At 40.1% G+C, this 19,557-nt stretch overlaps 1 protein-coding gene across 5 annotated transcripts in view; it reads left to right on the plus strand.

The window, feature by feature from the left end:
- DIP2C (disco interacting protein 2 homolog C) overlaps nt 1–19,557 on the plus strand; it is a 311,348-nt gene that overhangs the window by 201,912 nt on the left and 89,879 nt on the right. For all 5 annotated transcript variants that reach the window (XM_042044606.1, XM_042044602.1, XM_042044603.1 and 2 more), the window contains 5 exons: nt 1,631–1,762; nt 3,098–3,217; nt 4,159–4,356; nt 14,730–14,821; nt 18,683–18,793. In XM_042044606.1, the coding sequence (XP_041900540.1) occupies nt 1,631–1,762; nt 3,098–3,217; nt 4,159–4,356; nt 14,730–14,821; nt 18,683–18,793 (653 nt within the window). The remainder of the gene's footprint in view (nt 1–1,630; nt 1,763–3,097; nt 3,218–4,158; nt 4,357–14,729; nt 14,822–18,682; nt 18,794–19,557) is intronic.

The following is a 19,557-nucleotide window of genomic DNA, read 5'->3' on the forward strand; positions in this document are numbered from 1 at the left end:
ATTATTCAAGCCATTACCAGCATAAGCTTCATTGTTCAATCTATTGTATTTCAACTGTCACTTATAGCACAATATAAGGTGTTTGTTCAGTAAAATTGTAACAATGGACATGATCAGAAGCAAAAGCTCCAACTGGACATTTGTAGAATGCACGACATTTTGAGTTGGTCAAAAAAAGCCATTTCATTGTCCTCAACCAGATAATATGATTGGGTGATAGGATTGAGCCCTTATGATGTTATGAATATAAACATTAAATAACAGCTGCAGACATTAATGTCACGTCTTAAATTTTCATGATGATTCTCTGTCAAATGCTACCAAGGTATAGAATTCACATGAGAACTATGCAAAATAAGTATCTATTATAGCATCCTATTCATGTATGTGTAGCAAAAAAAATTAGTTTTCTGTGTCGATGGTGCATAAATTTGGGATTGAATGCACAAGAATCACAGTGTTTCAAAGTTCAAAACTCATAAAAATGAAAATGCTTTATAATTATGTTTGAAATTAAATTTACTGTAGAGGTTGGTGTTCTAGTACTTATGACATCATAATACTTAAAGAAAAGGTTTAATAAAAAGCACATCTTGAAAACAGTACTGGAACATGATGACATTTTTCCAGAATTTTTTCGTTTTGAAAGACTCTTACCCTGTTGTAAAATAGAATGCATTTCTCTTCACTTCTGTGGCAGCAGAATGACAACCTGCCTTCTTTTGTAACTCAGAGGCTGCTGGGGATCATTTATGTCAATTGAAATAAAAGTTGTTATTTGCTTGTGGCGTTTATCTCCATCTAATCTAATGCGGATAAAAACCTGCAAAAAATTTATGAGACAACCTATAAAAATAGTACAAATACGTAGGAAATAAAGACTCAAACTTGAAAACATGGGAAGACGAACTGTGGTAGCATGCTGAGTTATCAGGCCATGAAAGAGAAAGATTAGCTCTGTGGAATTGTTCAGCAGTGCTGGCATGAGTCAGACCAAATCGTGTTTGCCTTCTGGAAGGCAAGGCTTTGTTATGCGGAAGAATTGAAATATCTCTGTCTAAAAATAGTAGACAAGCAAGTGTCCATGAAGAATGCAAAGTTCATGTTTCTTTACATTTTATTTCTTGCCTCTAGTTTCCAAACCTGCTATGACTGACTTTTTTCCTTTCTTAACTAAAATTGACATATTCAAAATACAGAGGTTATGAAAGTGATATGCATTGGCACTTGCAAGTGATTGACAATGTGCTGTGTTCTTTTTACTTAGAAAAATCAACACAATAATGCAACAGAAGTGTATTTCTCTGGGTCTTTTCTGTTTGCAGATGTCCACAAGCTTTAAGTAAAATCAGATGTCAGTGGAGAACCTACAACCTAATTGTATCATTTTCTTAGCCTATCGCTTATGTGATTGCAGATATATAGCCCTGTTTTAATCAGTGCAAACTTTATTTATTAAAATCATGCTACACATTGTAGTTCAGTACCATCATTTTATGCATTAACTTTAACGCCTGTTCAGATGTTGGGGAAAAAACAAAATCAAATTCTCACCTTTCCTCTGCCCTTTGCTTTTCTGCCTTTTGACACTAGAGGTACATGGTTAAACCTTTTAACTTACTTTTCACAGAAAATCATTCTGCCCCTCCAGATGTTACCACTTACACCTCAGAACACTCAATACAAGTAGAAAGACCACAAGGATCCACAGCACGGGTGGCACCAAAGTATGGCAACGCTGAGCTTATGGAGACTGGTGATGGTATGTCACAAAGCAGAACTGGGGTTATTTTGAGTATCCTGGACTTTTTAGTGGTTACTGTATGCATCTGCTCTTGTTTTTTGGGTGTTCTTTGTGATTTTTTCTGGGCACTTTTCACTTGTAAACACAAAGCTGCAGGCCCTTTACAGTTCTAAAATAAGCTGATATCAATGAAGATAACATAGAGAAATATTTCTTAATCAGCAGAGCTGACTCCCAATAGAAGTTTGGCAAAAACCCCAGAGAATCTCTTTAGATTTGCTATTATCATGCTGTCTGGTTACAGCTAGTCTGTTTTTTTAAATGGCAGAGAATGTGACATGCTAGGATGGATCTTGAAAATTAACATGTTTGATGTTTCATTCTCTTGAATTTTTTTTTTTTTTTTGAAAAACAGTTATTTGTAAACCCTTCCTTATTTACCGCTCCTCTTTTCTAAAACTTACCAAACAATATTTCAGCACAGCATGGAGTTGTTGACCAAGTGTACTGCATCTAAACTTAGTAGCTTCAGCTCTAAACACCACTTGGTAAAAGTTTTGGAGCCAACCTTATGGAAGGGTAAGAAGTTGAAATTCCTACAATGCAGTGACAGAAAGCTATTAGTTCAGGAACAGATGACATTGGAGAGGCTTTGCACTCGACTAGAGAAAGGGAAGGGGGAGGTGATTGATGGGACTATATTATAAAAATGTCCCTTGCCCCAGGCTGCTGCTCGGAGCAGTGTTTTCCGAAGTGCTGTATGGGCAAGCATGCTCCCCTTGGAGATTGCTGGCTGGTGGGATTGACTGCAGGGATGTTCAGAGAATACAGGGTCATGCTGAAATAATACAAAGACGTGAACCATGTTTAAGATGGGTACTGGATGGATGTCCCCTGCAGTGTAAAAATAACCCAGAATAAATGACAGGGCAGAGCCTATGACCCACACTTCTCACCAGGCTGCAGTCTAGTCAGACAACGTTGGTATGGCCCATGATCATGGGGAGGGCAAGTGCCAGTTTTCTCACTGACCATTGCTGAGGGAATTCCCTCAGGGTACTGACATTTGGTGTAGGGACATTTTTTCCACTGTGCTTCTCTCCCTCAGTCTGTGTGCTGTTTCCCCTCTAATTCTGCAACCTCGCTCTGACATTGTTGTACTGGTTTTATTCACATTAGGCATCATTGTTCCTTTTTGCGTGTATGTTTTAATGTTAAATACTTGAGTCACGGTATGGCATGAAACTGTAGTTGTGGTGGCCTTGCAGTCCTGGACTTTTTCTTAGCCCACCTGATGTCTGGTGGGTGCAGCGTAGCTGTCGACTGATGTCTCCATTGATCCCTGTCCTGCAGGAGTACCAGTGAGCAGCAGAGTGTCAGCAAAGATTCAGCAGCTGGTCAATACACTAAAACGGCCCAAACGACCACCATTACGAGAGTTCTTTGTAGATGACTTTGAGGAATTGTTAGAAGGTAAAATGACTGTTTTTCAAAATGTTTGGGGATCGCTTATTAAAACTCTGTAAAATGTTTGTCTCCTACGTTGACTTTCTAGTAAGCCAAGTAAGCCCTCCCTGTACTGGCAAGTACCAAAAAAACCATTGGTATTCAGTGGAAACTGCTTGTAGTACGCTTAGACATAGTGCTGTGGAGTCAAAAGTCTCTCTTGTTTGCTCAGCTCCTGGTTCTGCTTGCAAAGAAATGATAGAAGAGAATACAGGGAAGCTTTGTTTTGAGAACGTTCTTCTGTGGCTTGCAGCCATTGCTTTTGAACACCAATATGAGAAAATCTATTAGTGAGGGAGCATGTTAAATGTTTTACACATCCTTTGTGTAACAGTGAAGTATGAAAAATGAACTAAATGTAAAATAGAAAAAAAGATGCAGTCAATAAATGGAACTTTTTTTAAAAAAGACCGGTGCTTTGAGGATTAAGATTTGCCAGAATGTGGAAATTTAAATAGTCTTCACAGGAATTTATAAGAAAACATGTAACAGAACATGAGTTAAATCAATCTGTTACTTGTTAAAGTACATTTTTGTCAGTAGTCCTGCAGTTCATCTCATTACTGCATTTTTCCCAGGAAAAAGTATTCTCCATCTCTCTTTAGGAATAAAGAAATGTTGATTATTTTGAAGATAAATATATGCGTGCTGCCTCAGCAGTTTCTTTCCCTGCTTGTAGAACTCCTGTAAGAACAAGGACTTTTCATTCCTGAGGTGCTTCAGTTGCTTGATCTGTGTTAAAGTTAAAAGTAAATTATTCTGTTATATTTCTCTGTTACTTCTCAATACCTTCTTACATGTTACTGTTTTCAGAATATTTTGCAAAGGTAACTTATTCTCTTGATTACACAGGTGTACACAAGGTATAGAATTCACATGGTAACTGTATATCTTTTCATAATCATAAGTTCAACAGCCAGATCCAAACCAGCCAAAGCCAGAAGGAGCTCAGATGTTGGCTATGCGTGGGGAACAATTAGGTGTGGTTACAAACTGGCCGCCTTCCCTGGAAGCAGCCTTGCAGCGATGGGGGACCATCTCACCAAAAGCTCCTTGCCTAACCACTATGGATACCAATGGAAAACCACTGTATATTCTCACTTATGGTGAGCACTCTTCCAACTATTTGTGCTTTTATATATTCTGTGCAGTGTCTGTGTATAGTAAATGCATAAACATATAGTGAAAAAAGCCTTGTAATGATGCATCTGTTCTGTTTGTGAAGAACTCTGAAGCTGTTGATGTCTGAGTATGGGTTGCTGAGATGTTGTAGTATGATTTATTTCAGACAGAGGAAAAGAGCTGAGTAGATACACCCATGGAATAACAGATTATAAATTAAAACCACTTTTCAAATAGAAATGCGTCCTAGGGCAGATTTTCCTGAAGATTAATGTCTAAATCCATTGCTCTTGGATCTCGCCCAGGCTTTGTTCTGCAAAAGCCTAACCTGGTGTACAAAATTCATCAGCTTCCTGAAGAAGTTAAATAGGATTTTTTCCCTTGTTTTCTGACATTGTAGTAAGTGTGATTTGAATTATTTCTCCTGATGGGTAGTTGTACAACTAGCAAGTATACCCCCTAGAAAGAGATTTACCAGGATATATTTCAGTGTGACCTTTGGTATGTTGATGTAGTCCAATGTGTACTGCCTGACAGTGTATTGCAACCAAGAAAGGCCAAATAAAAATAAACATAAGGGTACCTCTGAAAAGTAACTCCCATATTGCTTCTAATTTTGAGATGTTCTGGGAACATTTGGGAGCTGTTCAAAGGAATTATTATGAATAACTGTCAGACTTTGAAAGTGAGTTGGAACATTTCCGTATGCTACTGATATGGATATAAAAAATTGTTTTTTCTTTTTTTATTTCTACCTTCTCAGGGACTTGGAGTTCTGTGCAGAGAATGTTGTTACATGCTGTGATACAGAGGTCTGTCTGTTTTGTTCAGTGCTGAGCATTCATTTCCGTTCAGGAGTCAGACTCAGTGATGGTCCCTGGCCAAAAAGTTGTCTGCTGCAAGTTTGGCACTGCAAATATAGTTAAAGGCTTTTAAAGCATAAGAGCACCTTTGCAACTGAGGGTCACGCATGAAACACTTTCCCTTCAGGTACCTTAGAGTTAAGAAGTGACTTAATTTCAGGGGCAAACATATGATTCACCATTGATAAATGTTTTTCTTCCTTAAGGACATTTACTTGGAACTAGGGAAGAATTTTAAAGTTTGCAATTACATGTTTGCAGAAGTCATGTCATCTACTGAATGCCCTAAATAAATTGGACAGGAAAGGAAATTAAGCTGTTACTGAGAATCAGACCATTTTTCTGAATTTGAGATTCTGTCCAGAGAGTCTGAGCATATGTCCTGCTTTGCCTGAGGCTCTAGGGTGAGCAGATCAACCCAAGGAACATATTTGCATGGCTCATGGAGCCACCTAGCCTGCTTCTCTGTTCTAAAATAACTCTCTCCCCCTTCTACATTGTCTGAATCTTGAGAAAAGTAGGACTAAAATTCATGTTTTCGCACCTTTCATTTGGCAGCACTTTGGGATGTGGTTTTCCTGTTGCCTTTCAGTAGTTTCTTGAGGTCAGAAAAAAAATCAGTTCTTTTTTTTTTTCTTCTTTTTCTTTTTATAGATAAAATAAATTACAAACCAAAACATTTCCTAGATTTACTGAATTCTCTGCTAGGTGCATTTCGTGCTGACACTCTCTTTCATGGGAAATGTTCATTCACTATGCCGTAGTAGTTTTCTTAAATGAAAACTGCTTTGGAAATGTCATTAACAATACAGCCACCTGCCGTTTCACTGGTGACTTTATGAATGATTTTGCTGGAGCTAGTCCACCTTCTGTGCCTGCAATATTTTCTAGCAATGGCAGGTATGACATTTTTTGAACTCGAACATTAATAGACATTAAGCCTCGAAATCATTAAAGACACTCCTACTCATGAGTTTTTATCCTTGTGCATAGTTCCACTGGCCATGGTAGTAATAAAATTTTGAAAGATGAGCTTAGCTGCAATCCTACCACATGGTATTTATGTGACACTGAATTTCCTCATGTGCATGCTATGATCAGGTGGCTAAAATTTTAATTATCAACCCTGACAATTTTCAGTAGCCTCTAGTTTGTACTTCACAGTTATTTTCAAGTTTTTTGTTAATTTAAAGCAATACCATTACCAGGAATTTTCATATATTTCACAAATGTTCATGAGTTTTAAGAATAATTTTAATTTTCCAGAGGTTTGGTTTTTGAGACGTTGTCATCACTTGCACCTCCTTTTGAATATTTAACCTTTATTTACTGTTTTTGCTTCAGTCTCTTCTCACACCCCCTTGTCTTCCTGGAAATCCTCTTCCTTTATCCTCCAACTTTCCAGTTAAGGGGAGGCTTCTCTTTGATGTCTTTTGATATTGTTCTCAGTATCTTCTCCAGTTTTCTGTTCCTGCATGGATGAATTGCAGGTTTGCCTTGCCACTTTCTTCCATCTTTCCAAGATGGTTTCCAGGAGTGTCTCTGTAGCTATCAGCTACATCAACTACCCATCTTGAGTAGGAGTTCTAATTCCCTCAACACCATGCATATTTACCCCCTCTTTCATGGGTTGTTGTAGACAATATTGCCTTCCCATCCATCTCTTGGGCTGTAACTAGAGTACCATACACAACCCAGACATTTGCTTCTTTGTTTATTTTACAGCCATTCTGTGTCCAAACCTTGCAGGTTATTTTAGGAGGAAATCTTTTCAAATTGAGACCTTTTGCTGCATCTGCATGGTGATATCTCATCCCATCTGTGACCTTGGTCTCGATTCTTACATCAGGCTCTCTTCTGGCCCTGAAAAACATAGTGCTGACCTCTTGCATCTATCCAGGATGCTTTCTTATTTGCCATTGGTGGCCTTGCATGCTGGAAAGGAGCTCTGAGAATCCACAAAATTCTGCTTCTCCAAAGTCTTTCTCACAACTCCTTTGCTGTCCCTTCCAGAGACACCTTTGAGGGCTCAGACCAGAGGTCAAGCTATGATCTGCTGTGGCAGACAGGGGTGGATGAGTGTTGCAGGGACCACCTTGTGTGGTTTACTGGAATTAATTTCTCCCCCTAACGGTGCTGATGTGGATATGTGTTAGTGTGGCTTTGGGTGGTGAGAGCTCTAGATTATGAAGGGCTTCTGGGCCAAAAGGGGAACTAGTTTAAAGAAGTTGCACTTCCAGCTGTTGCTTAAAATCACTGCTGCTCTCCCATTTCTCTGCAGGAGTTCATCAACTTTGTAATGCTTTGTATCTCCTGTGTCTTTTTCAGCATGTTTTTTGAGCTTCTTGTCTTCGTAGCATGTCAGGACTGGTTTTGTCCACATGTCTCAGATTACTTTAGATAGAATAAATGTATAAATGCACTTGCAGACTTGATCCTTTTTTTCAAGCAAGTGTTGGAAGTGATTTGCCTCAGTTCTTGTTCTTGTCAGTGCCCCAGTTGTAATCTTTATTTAATGTACTCAAAATTCTTAAATTCTTTCTAGTGAATGAAACACTATGAATATTACTTATTTCTCAAATATTTTGTTCCTCTGGGAAGTTGTTTAAGTGGAGAACATCTTAGTTAAGTTATTCTCAATCCCTTTATAAATCAAATCACTGAATATGCATAAATTGAAATGTCTGAGATATGGGAAGGAAATATGTCTTTATCAGGTTTTATGGGAGTCTGAACTCTGACTAGAAATGTAATGTGTGCTTTGAGGAAAAGGAAAACAATTTCTGGCTCAGACAAAGTTAATCAGGGTAGTGAGGCATCTGGTTTTAGTATTAATAATGAAGCACTTAGTGGTTTCTTAGAGAAGAAACTTGAATAAAGGACAATTAAATCCTATATAGTTCTTATGGTATCAGAGCTACTTTTCTTACTTAAAATGATTATTCTAAGGAGAACCAGAAAAGGTGGGGAAAAAGTAAAGGGTTGAAAGTAATTTATCAGTAACAAGTTTTGAGCTTTCTTATTGTAACCATTATTAAAAACAACAAAATGAGTACCAGTAAACTTTGTCTGATTCAAAGAATCTCATTTCCTTTATCTAACACTTTCTGTAATCAGATTTTTTAAAACATACTTTCAGTATCTCCGATGTAGTGTTTCCAACATCGGAGGCCCACTAGAGACAGCAAGGCTCTCAAAAAAGAGCAGAGGTGGCTCTCTGGGCAGAAGACTGTTTTTTCCATTTGGATTCCATGGAGAAGGAAATGCTTGGAAAATGGCAATTTTTTTCAAATGAATTGCTGATTTTAAAAATAGCTCTAAAGCAACTGTAAACACTTTGGGGCCAAAGTAATTCTGACTCATCAGGGGTGATGTTGCTCCTACTGGAGGTATCCTGGCATGCCTGAAAGGTAACAACAGGCCAGAAATAGCCAACCCAAGCCGTTCTGCACCTGGTGTGCAACCTGCACCCCTGTACTAGTTTGAAAACAAACTGGTGGGAGATCGCAAGTCAGAACTATAATTTAATAGGAAAATTAAAATAAATGCAATAGTACAAGAACAGTGACAGAGTCAGGATACAACCTGACACCCTGTTAGTCAGGGTGGTGGTAGCAGTCCAGATGAAGTGGTTCTGTTGGAGCAGTGATCCTGTACACGGATCTGGTCTTCACCTGAAGGTCCAGTAGTAGCACTTATTCTTTGGGAATCCAGTAGGTAAGCCTGCTCATGCTGTTCCAAACCCCAGATTATATCCAGGTGGGAATACTTGGCTCCTCTCCCCTGGCTGATGTAATTCTATGAGTCCTCTCCCCTTGGCTCCTCTCCCCTGGCTGATGTAATTCTATGAGTTGTGCAGTGGGTCCTTGATGGCCCATCAAAGAAAGATAGTCCCGGAGGGAGTTATCAGGGATGAGTCATGGTAGGAGATAACGAACACTACCCCACCTGCTCTAACAGCTTGTGAAGATGATAATAGAATACCTATTTTTGGTTACATCTTACACTGTAACCTAGGACACCCTCCCATACCTTTCTGTGAGAATCTCCTAGGCCAGGAATTTCACAATTATCAGCAGGAGAGAGACAGATTCGAGATGCTTCTGACCAAGCAGCTGCATAACCAGACTGCCCTTACCTCGGAAATAATGCAAGACTCACAGAGGTATGGATAGTCGTCCATATGGGTTTAAATCCCCAGACAGGTATCAATCTTATGGTTGTTTGGTATTTTAAACCTTTGTTTCTTTAATAAATAGACTGAAAATTACTGATTATATGGTTCAGACTGCAGTATCAAGACTGTAATTGCAAGGTTACCTCTATTCTGAGTATGTCTGGTGTCCTTCATTCTCTGCAACAGAACATTTCTGTTCTTTTTCTTTGGATTTTTTATCCCAAAGAGCAACAACTCCGTTTGCTGTTCAGGCTGGATCTAAAGAACTCACGAAGAAAGGATTACCAGAGTAGTAAAGCTGCGACTATTATTTTGCAAAGCAGAAAAAAAGCCCCTTTACCTGCATAGCATTAGGAAGTTTGCCATTTACACTAGATTTAATAAATGCTCTTGTTTCTGTTTAATACAAAGAATGTCATACTGTGGTATTGAGAAAATGAATATTTGACAAAATTATTTGCAGTTAAACTTTGGCAGTCTCGCAGTTGCTGTGCACGGAGATTGGTAAGCAACCACTGGTTTGGCTTTGTTGAATTAGTGCTGTGTGGTTCTGAAAAGCGTCCTGAAGATGATCAGGAAATTTCGTTGTGGTTTGTTTTCTCTCTGTATTTTCTCCCTGATACAGCTTTTCTATTAAAACCTTCTTTACATTCAACACAAATATTTAGTACTTATACAGATTTGGAAAGGAAGAGGAAGGGGACTTACTTCAGTGTCATGTGGAAAACATCTAATTTTTCTTAACAGATCCCTTTTGGTGTGGTTTTTAACACCTTGTGGTTTTCTTTACCTTCATAATGTGTTGCTTAACCAGATGGGACTGGGTATTAACTACTTTTGCTTGCTAAATTTTATTGCCATCTGAGTAGACTTAAAAAAAAGAAGATGACTGAATACAAAATATGTAATTGTTGATGTGGAGTTGCTACTGCTTAACTAAATCAAAACTCCAGTGGCAAGAGAAAAGGGACTAGCTCCACATGGGTGCTAAGTGTTTGTCACAGCTGCCAGAAGGCGAGATGCCATTTTCCATTCTGTCCTGCCGAGCATTCCTGCACATGTGATGTCTGCCAGATATGGCTCAGATTCAGAGGCAGAGTGCTACTTGCTGTTACTCACTGGATGGTGGGAGCTCTCCGCTCAGTTTGCAAGTGTGTGAAGAACCTGAAAGGCCTCCCTGCACGAGCATGCTGCTAGGGCATGAGAGTCTGGCAGCAGCACTCTGGCAAAGTGACAGAAGTGGCTAAGGGAGATGTGATCAACTTTAGAAGAAGATATATTTCAGTAAATAAGCAATTATAAGTTAGGCAGTGATAGATGGAGAGAAAAGCTCAGTTTCTTACCATCTTGTGGAGTTATACAAGATTTTGGAAAGCAGCACCACAATTAGCTCAATGGGAGGTAGAAACAAGGTTAATAAATTGTAGTAGTGACATAGTATGCATCAACTGCCTGTTGTTGGGGTTTTGTTTTCCAAAATCAGCTAGGGGAACTCTACCAGTCTGCTTTGTATGGGAAATAGTTCTGTGACCTGAAAACTGAGGAGTGATTCGTGTTCTTAAACATGTAGTGCCTTATGTTACCCGTGAGATGTGTGTGTGACTGGCAGTCCCAGCACTGGGTCTGCAGAGCCAGGGCCTCTTCCAGAGGGAACCCTTGTCCCTTAAACACCACTGAACACTTCTGTAGATGGCATAACAGTCCTTCATTTTTAGATGCAAGAAAGTAGCTGTTAATGTTTGTCTAGTGAGATTGGGGCCTGACAGGCACAAATCCTGTCCTGGTGTGGTGAGTAGGAATGTTGTTTGCAAGGACCCTGCTGCAGTGGGGATGGGGGCAAGAATATCAGGAGCAGGAGGGCTCACAGGGTCTGGTGTTTAGAGCAGGGAAGCAGCAGTTCAGCTCCAGGCTCCTGCACCCATGCTCTGCCAGCTGTAGAAAGGGCCGAGGGCAGCTCCCTGCAGCAGCAGCATGGCTGGGAAAGAGGAGCTCTGGCACGGAGCTGGGATACGGGCTGCTCCACTCACTACCAAATGAAGCTGTTGCTTGAGTTTCCTGCATCTGCCCCCTGTCTTCAAGCCAGCTCAAAAGATTAATGGCAGTGTGTTTATCTGAGGAGGCCTGGTGCTTCACTGAACTCGGGATGAGGACAATGGGACGTATCCCCAGTGGCCGCAAACAGATTTCCTCTGGAGCCCATGTAATGAAGTGATTTAACCCACATGAGGATGGGCCCTAAACCCTGTCTCAGAGCCAAAGCCTTGGATGGAGCACAGCTGGCCTCCTCGCCAGGCCTCCCACTCCCACAGCACAGATGTGGCACTGCGTGGAGGTCACGGCAAGGTCGCAGCATCAGGATTTGTGGGAGAGGTTTTAGCAATCAGCTTTTTTCCCAGCAGCATCTAATCTCTCAAGTTTGCAAAGGAAGAATTACTCTGATTTGCAGCCTAGACAGAACCAAGGAAGGAAACACTTCAAAGATTTCCTTCTTTATAACATCCTCCGTTCCTCAGGGCTGTTATCCTGCAGACGTTGAGTCCTTTGTGTTTCTCAGTGGTGTCGGGTCGGAGAGGGCAAACAGCCAAGGTGACAAAACAAACCCATGGTTCAGTCCACATCTGGTCAGAAGTTCGTGCCCCATCCAGCAGCCGCTGATCTGGCCCTGATCATCCATACATTCCTAGCTCCAGCTTCTGCGTTACTGCTCCTTTTGTGGCCCTTGTTTAATTTACTTTTTTGGAACACAGCTATATACCCTGCTAGAGAAATTACAGACTTCCTGTTGAACACAATTTAGTTCAAGATCCGCGTGGACTCTGCTCTGTTTGCTCATGTGGGTGCCTGGGGGTCCCTGCCTGCCCGTGACAGCCCACACTGGAACAGAGTTGGCAGCAGCTGAGGGCAGGCAGAGCCTGCAAGGGTTGGAGTCACATTATAGAGTTTATAAGGTCTTTGTGTTCCAGCCCCTTCCCAGCTGAATGCAAGCAAGCTGCTTCACTCCAGTTTTCCACAGTTTCACACTCAGAGGCACGTGATACACGATGCCTCAGATACTTAACACAAGTTGGTATCACACCAGTAAATAGAGAAGGAAAGGGCTGTGGTGACAGAAAATTCGAGTCTTTTCTAGCCACTAGAAAATATGGCCATTTTTTGTGCAGTTCAAAGTGTATTCAAACAGAAAGGTGAAGAATTAGGAAGGGAGCCTTACATTATCTGTGTCTTAGAAGATGAAATAAAATTTTGGCAACAAAAGAGCATCAAGACAAAACATGTTTAAACTTATTTAAAGCTTTACCAGAAAGTACTCCTTCAAGTTTTCTTAGTCTTTGAGAGAACTTAATTTCAGCATTTATCCAGGTCTCTTAGGTGGAGATGATTGTACTGCATACCTGGGTACCTCTGAAAGAATGCATCTAGATACTGTAATATTATAGCCCTTAGATTTTAAAGAAAATATTCAATGGCACATTTGATAGATGAAAAATTAGTGTGAATGTGTCACAAATGTAAATTTAAGATTTGTAACAGATTTAATCTTTATAGCTCAGACATAACTTTTCACAGCAGCTCCTTCAATGTTCATTTCAAGCTTAAAAGTGTTTTTTGTAAAGATGGTTCTCTTTTGCAATTCAGAACTTTTGCCAGGCTTTTGATTTCCATTCTCCAATATTCTGTATCATTACTAATTGCTCTTTTAAGTTTGTTGCCACTGAAGCTTAAAACTTTAGGAGAAAGAGTATTTGCTTTCTTAAGGCATCCTTTTTTTTTTATCCTCCTCACTTGTCAAGTTCAAGCATTAACTGTAGCAGCACGGAGGCTTTTGAAGACTTTCTTTCCATCAAATGCAGGTAGTTCTGTCATAGTCCTGTGAGAGTTAATCCTGCAGACATACTCCTGTATCTGTGCTGAGTTTCCAGTGAAACAGAATTGTGTTCCTTTCTGAGCAGCAAGACAGTTCAACATGCAAATACTGGCATAATTTTAATAAATTAAAAACTTCGCAAAGCATAGTTTGATGATACAATATTACTGTTTTCATAAGAAATATTGCATTTAGTACTTTCTCTGTAACAAGCAGCAGTGACTCTTCCAATTTTCCTTAAGTGAGAAAAAAAGAAAATCTGGCCTTCTCATCATACTTTATATTTACATTGGATTTGCACTTAAAAATTATTCAGTAGTATTGCATTTTCTAACCAGGATGTGGAGGAACTTATTATAGCAACTGCTTGGCTTAGTTATAAATAGCAATACTGCATGTTTGGGGGGCTGAACTGCTGAAATCCATAGGTAATCTGTTGTCAGAACCTATTATCGTTTCAGTTATTGGTGAGCATGAATTAAAGATTTGTTACTGTCAGACTGAATAGTGCTTAAAGACAGTACCTGGGGGCCAGCCAAGCACAAGGGCTGTTAAACTTGGTATTGTTCACATGGAAGTAACAAGGCCTCTAAACAAAGGGCATCTGGAAGAGCAAAGATGCCAATCACTTGAAGGATAAATGAAAGGCCTGTAATGTGAAAAAAGAGGTCGTGGTGAGAGAATTTTTCGTTATTGAATGTTGGGGTGACGACTTGATAAGGATTAGCTAAGAGTGGTGCTGGAAAGGTGAAGCAAGGGAGAAGAGAGACAGTAAGGAGGGGATACCTGGGGAAAGTGAAATGAATCAGAGAAGGGAGGATATGGGAGCAGGTGAGAAGGAAAAGCCAAGTTAAATGGAAGAAGGCCCAGGATTAAAAGTGAAACAGCCATATGGATGTGCTAAGGTTCAGAGGGTCCCTGCTGCTTCAGTGTGCCCCTTTAGCTGTGGGGTGTTTTCTGTTTGTTGGGGTTTTCTTCTCTTTGCCTCTGCTTCTTGGGAGTCCTTTTCTTTTTCCTTGGTGAGAGAATTGCCATGGTGAAACTGAACATCACCTCAAGGTCAGTCTGTGCTGAAATGCGCCGTGTCCAGCTTGCTACATCTGAGGTGTTAGGGTGATGTCTGGACTTGATGATGTACCAGCCCCTTCTGACAGTTAATTTCAGAGTCAAGATCCAATTTTCTCCAAAGTAAGAAACTTCTGCCAGAAGGAAAACTATTCTCACTTTTCTCTTTTTTTTAAGTACTGCTGTCTTGAAAAAAGAAGTTCAAAGAAAACTTCTGATAAGTATTTAAGTATTTCCACAAGTCCCAGTAGTGGTGTCATATTTAGCTGGAAAACTAATATAAATGTTCCTGCTGTGTGTTTTCCACTTCTCAGGTATTCTTTCTCTTTAATAATCTTGTAAAGCATAAGAATTTTTATATTAATTTCAAAAATTTTGTGTTAATAGGCAAACTTTGGACCAGAAGTATGAAGGTTGCTTACAATATACTACATAAATTAGGCACAAAACAAGAACCAATGGTACGACCTGGAGACAGGGTGAGTATCTCAATGATTTTTTGTAATAGTTCAAATCCAATGCTGACAAAGAGAGAATGAGGTATTTGGGGTGCTCAGAAGAAATCAGTGAAATAATGGGGTGTGGGATGGGGTGCTGAAATCTGCTGTTTACTGCCTAAGACTGATCATTCAGACAGATGTTTTGGACTGCATAATAAGTAACATGAGCTGGTACTCCCTGAATAGTAACTTGAAGTTGTGGCAACATCAGCAATAAACATTCCCATGGAAAGTGATTTTTGGACATTGAACAACAGTCTGTTTAGTAAAAGCTTGCTCATGGAGCCTGGAGGTGTCATGTGGATAAAAAACTTACTTACTAAGGACTTTGTAGTTGTTGAGATGGTAGAAACAAGAGGAGCGTTGTGGAGGACAAAGACAAGCAATGTCAGCACATTTTGGCAGCCAGTTGAGTAAATAAATGACGCTGACTGGTAACAGAGAATATTTCCATTCCTGGTTCTGACTCTGATGCAGCTACTGCTAGAGGCTGCATCTAAGTAAATGGATAAAGCCCACAGAGAGCAAGAGTTGCAGAGGTAGCACTTGAAGATGTTAAATGAAGACAAGAACATCCTATGGTTTTGCTAACAATGTACTTACAAACCTATCCCTTTGTCTGCCAAGGCTGACTGAGCCTGCTGCTCATTTTCTCTGCCAGAGTGTGTATAGAAAATTCCACAGGTCCCATTCCAGTTTGGATCTAAGCTGTGGAATGGATATTCCAGAAAAAATTTGTCAGAAATGCAAATTTTAGTCCTGCCCTAGTGCTTAGTGTTCTGAGCATGAGATTAAGTTTCCCCCCTCCAGGGTCTGACAGCAATTCTCAAACTGTTGGTTCACTTGATCCTCTTGTGCCACATGTGAGAAACATGTCTGCTTGCATTACACGTCTTAGGGCTTCAAAAATGAGAGCATGCAGTAATGCTTCCCAGAAGGAAAAAAGAGGAAAAAAAATAGTGACAGTCCTTCCTGTGTTTCTTTTTGAAATAAATCATAAAGAAATTAACTAAAGGATCTCTGGATCCTTAATCTAAATTGCTTCCTACGATGGCGTTCAGCTAGGACTAGGATCTGAAGACTCTCTTTTACTTGACTTACAAGAGTGTCTCTAAGCAACAGCAGAAGCAGCAAGTTGTTCAAGTGTACACATCAAAACAGTCCACCCAGAAAGCTCCAAAGGAATAAAGTTCACATACAGGCAATGTGCATTTCTGTGTATCTATTGTGTGCTGCCTGCCCATCTTTGTAGTCATTTTCTGCAGTAGTCACTGGCATCTCCTAACATTTAGAAAGGATTTGTGGATAGTTCAGGCTAAAGCTGGAAGTTTAACTAGCACAGGACACGTAAGGAACAAATTGCAGCTCTTCTAAAATAAGTCCACCTAGATTAAAATGAAACAAATGTTTATAGCTGAGTGCTGAAAGCATATGCTTTGTGTTGTAAAAACATCTTGCCTGGCATCCCTGTGTAACAGGAACGTGATCATTTGAGGCAACTTCACATTGAAGATGAGGTGTTACAGCACTTCTGATGCTCTAGGCTGTGATTCTGGCGGTTACACCCCTGTCGTAATAACATAAAAGCTTTCTGACCTCTTTGAAGGTGACTTTATTCTACATAATGTGTCTTGTGTGACAACACTTAAAGGTAGTTTTTAAATACTAAATGAAATACAGGCACATATCTTTGGTCTTTTCCAAATGAGAATGTATTTGTTTCCTTATTTTGATAGATATAAAATAGTTTATATTTTCCTTTGAAAACACCTTCTGTCAATACAATCTCTGTTTTTCATTACCATTACTACCTAATGACTACCATTACCTCACCTCTTAGGTTTTTTGTCTGAGCCATAAAATAAATGAACGTGCCTGCATCTCCTTCCGTGTTTCTGGTCTTGTACGTGGCAAACTGCATTTGCCTTCTATAGTAGCTTCAGAAATTTAACCTTGCATCACCCCAGACAGCTGCCTGGAAATTAATCTTGCTCTCTGAAATACCTACTAGCTAACCAGATTCTCTGTTAATATACACTGTATGATTTGTTTTTCTTCAACTTTATCCCTTTTTGCTTTTACACACGTTATTTATTTATTTGGTAAAGTCTGTTAGTGATTAATGTTTTTTGAAGAGGAAGTTAGTGCCTCATTCCCACTGGACTTCAGTGATTTTTTTTTTTTTCACCTCTGTCAGCTCCTTTTCAAAGATTCCCAGCCAAACCTTCACTGCCTTTGTGTAAGCAGAGACCAGTGCAAAACCCAACAACCCTCAAAGTATATTTTGGGATATTTCAGATGTTTGCTGGGCTCAGCAATCTCTACCATCCCCTCTGTGCACCTGGCAAAATCCCTCTATTTCCATTTGCATACAGTAAGCTCTGCACAGCCATCTCCAGCACTTGGATTGTTTAACGTGCAAGTGTGTAGATAAAGTAGCAGTGTATTTGCTCTGACTCTAAAGAATTATGAGTTAAATCTTCAGCTTAAAAACCAGATATTTTGGACCCACTTGGACAAGGCTGGTTAGATTTCTTCTAGTTTGAAGAAATCAAGTTGATGTATGGAAGGTTATCCATACATGGGTACATATGGAAGGTACATACATATGGAAGGTATCCATACATAGTATGGAAGGCTTTGAAGCCATGTGAAAATTCTGGAAACTCCCAGTAACTGAACCTTGGAGCATACATCATGATTTTGCTTCAACAAAACTGCTGTGCATGTCGAAGCAGTCAAAACTCAAGAGCTACCAAATAGTTTTAGCAAGTTTCAAGGTGCTGTGATAGTACAGCCTTGTCCTGTGTGTGAGCCCATGGGAATGAGGTTTGAAATCATTTGCCATGCCTTTGCGTGCCACTGCAGTTGACTGTGCAGGAGTAACCACCTGTGTTACAGCTGTTTAGGACTTGAGCTGAGAACGCCCATCTGACTGAACCGGAACAAAATCGCAGAGAGGATCCAGCCACTAAGGTCATTCACCAGTGAGAACAGTACTGTTGCCTGCCCTTGCAAGGAGAGCTCTGGGCTCTCTGAAGCTGCTGGATCCTCAGCAAGGCTGTGAGCCCTCCTGTCTCCTTCCCCTTTGTCTGTGGAGGATCTCAGGCATTGTCCACGGGGCCTGCAGGAGTTAAGCGGCACAGTTCAACACCTACTGAGCATTCCGGTGATCTGTGATTGGTTTTGGCATTCTTTTATCTAAATAATTCCCCAGCCCTAGCCCTGAAGCTGTGAAGTTCAACAAATCCACACCTAGGCTGGCATGTGATAGGGCCAGCTCTGGATGTGACGTTTACTTCTAGATACCAGTTTTTGTGTGTGCACACAGCACACAGAAACTTTACACTTGGACAACAGGATAGTCCTAAAACAAAACTATTGCATGAGGCAAAGTATAGTGAAACAAAACTGTGTTAATGATTGACATAATGGCATCTTAAGTCTGGGTAATCTGATTTGGTCACATGTACACTTCAGTTTTAGTAACCTCAAGCAAATTACTACATTAGAATCTGAAATTCTTTTAATTCCATTTGCTTGGTTATTTAACACCGGTAAAACAATCAGTTAATTCAGAACCAGATGAAAGGTGTTGTCAATGTAGGAAACAATGCGGCATGAAAATATTTAACTACATCCTAAGTGAAAATACTCATAAAAGGAATATTTATCAAAATAAATTCCTTCTGATTCCTCATTCTCTGTCATTAGGCATTTGAATAGCTGTCTTAGAAGTGCTCCAGTATCATCTCCATCCAAAAGGAAGCATGGAAACTCCAATTATCATTATCTGACACCTAGGATGAAACATTATTAATGCACATCTCTCTCTTTCAGGTAACACTCGTGTTTCCTAACAATGATCCTGCTGCTTTCATGGTGGCGTTTTATGGCTGCCTGCTTGCGGAAGTTGTGCCCGTCCCAATTGAAGTGCCACTTACAAGAAAGGTGGGGAACTGAGTTTCTTCTCTATGCTCCATTTTAGAACTTACATCAGAATAAATCACAACTGAACACAGCTTTTGAGTACATTTTTGTGGTTAGCTAGCTCTGAATCTGAGGATACCAAGATAGTTCTGTGTGGTGAATTATATATAGTTTCTTCTTTTTTGTGATGGAAAATCTGAAGATGTGCTTGCAGTTTCAGCAAAGGCAGGTCTGCATGGAAAATGAGAGGAAAATTTTTCAAGAGGACAGCTCTGCCAGTCATAGATAGATTATCTTTGTTGCCTTTTAAAGCCTTCTGGTGTTGGCCACTGACAAAGAATCATTGGCAACAACTGCTGATTTTCCACCTGTCCCTGCAACCCAAGCTATGTTATAATGCCACTGATGCTGTGTGTGCTACTTCAAAGCACTTATGGAAATGCCTTCTCCTCTGTCTGTATGTGCATATGTATTCCAAAGCTTCTGTCACCATGGTCACCTCTGCCAAGGGTGGCACTGGAACAAATTCAGCTCAGGAATTCTCGCCACAGAACATACATTCATAGAGAAAACTGACCACTTCTAATCAAAAGCCTTTCACATCCAGTGTTGGTTCAAAGATTCTACCACGTATCCCAGAGAAGTGTTAGGAGGCAGATAGAGCAGTTCCAGCTGGAAAGAGTGTCTGGGGGTAGTGAGGGGAGGATCAGTGGTGGAGGTGAATGACAGCTGGGTCACTTACATAGATTCTGCAGAACTTGCATTTTTTTCTGAGGATGTGTGCC

Source organism: Corvus kubaryi, unplaced genomic scaffold (assembly GCF_017639235.1).
Source record: "Corvus kubaryi isolate FWS band 111438036 unplaced genomic scaffold, C.kubaryi_AGA036_p1.0 37398, whole genome shotgun sequence".
In the NCBI taxonomy this organism is placed as follows: Eukaryota; Metazoa; Chordata; class Aves; order Passeriformes; family Corvidae; genus Corvus; species Corvus kubaryi.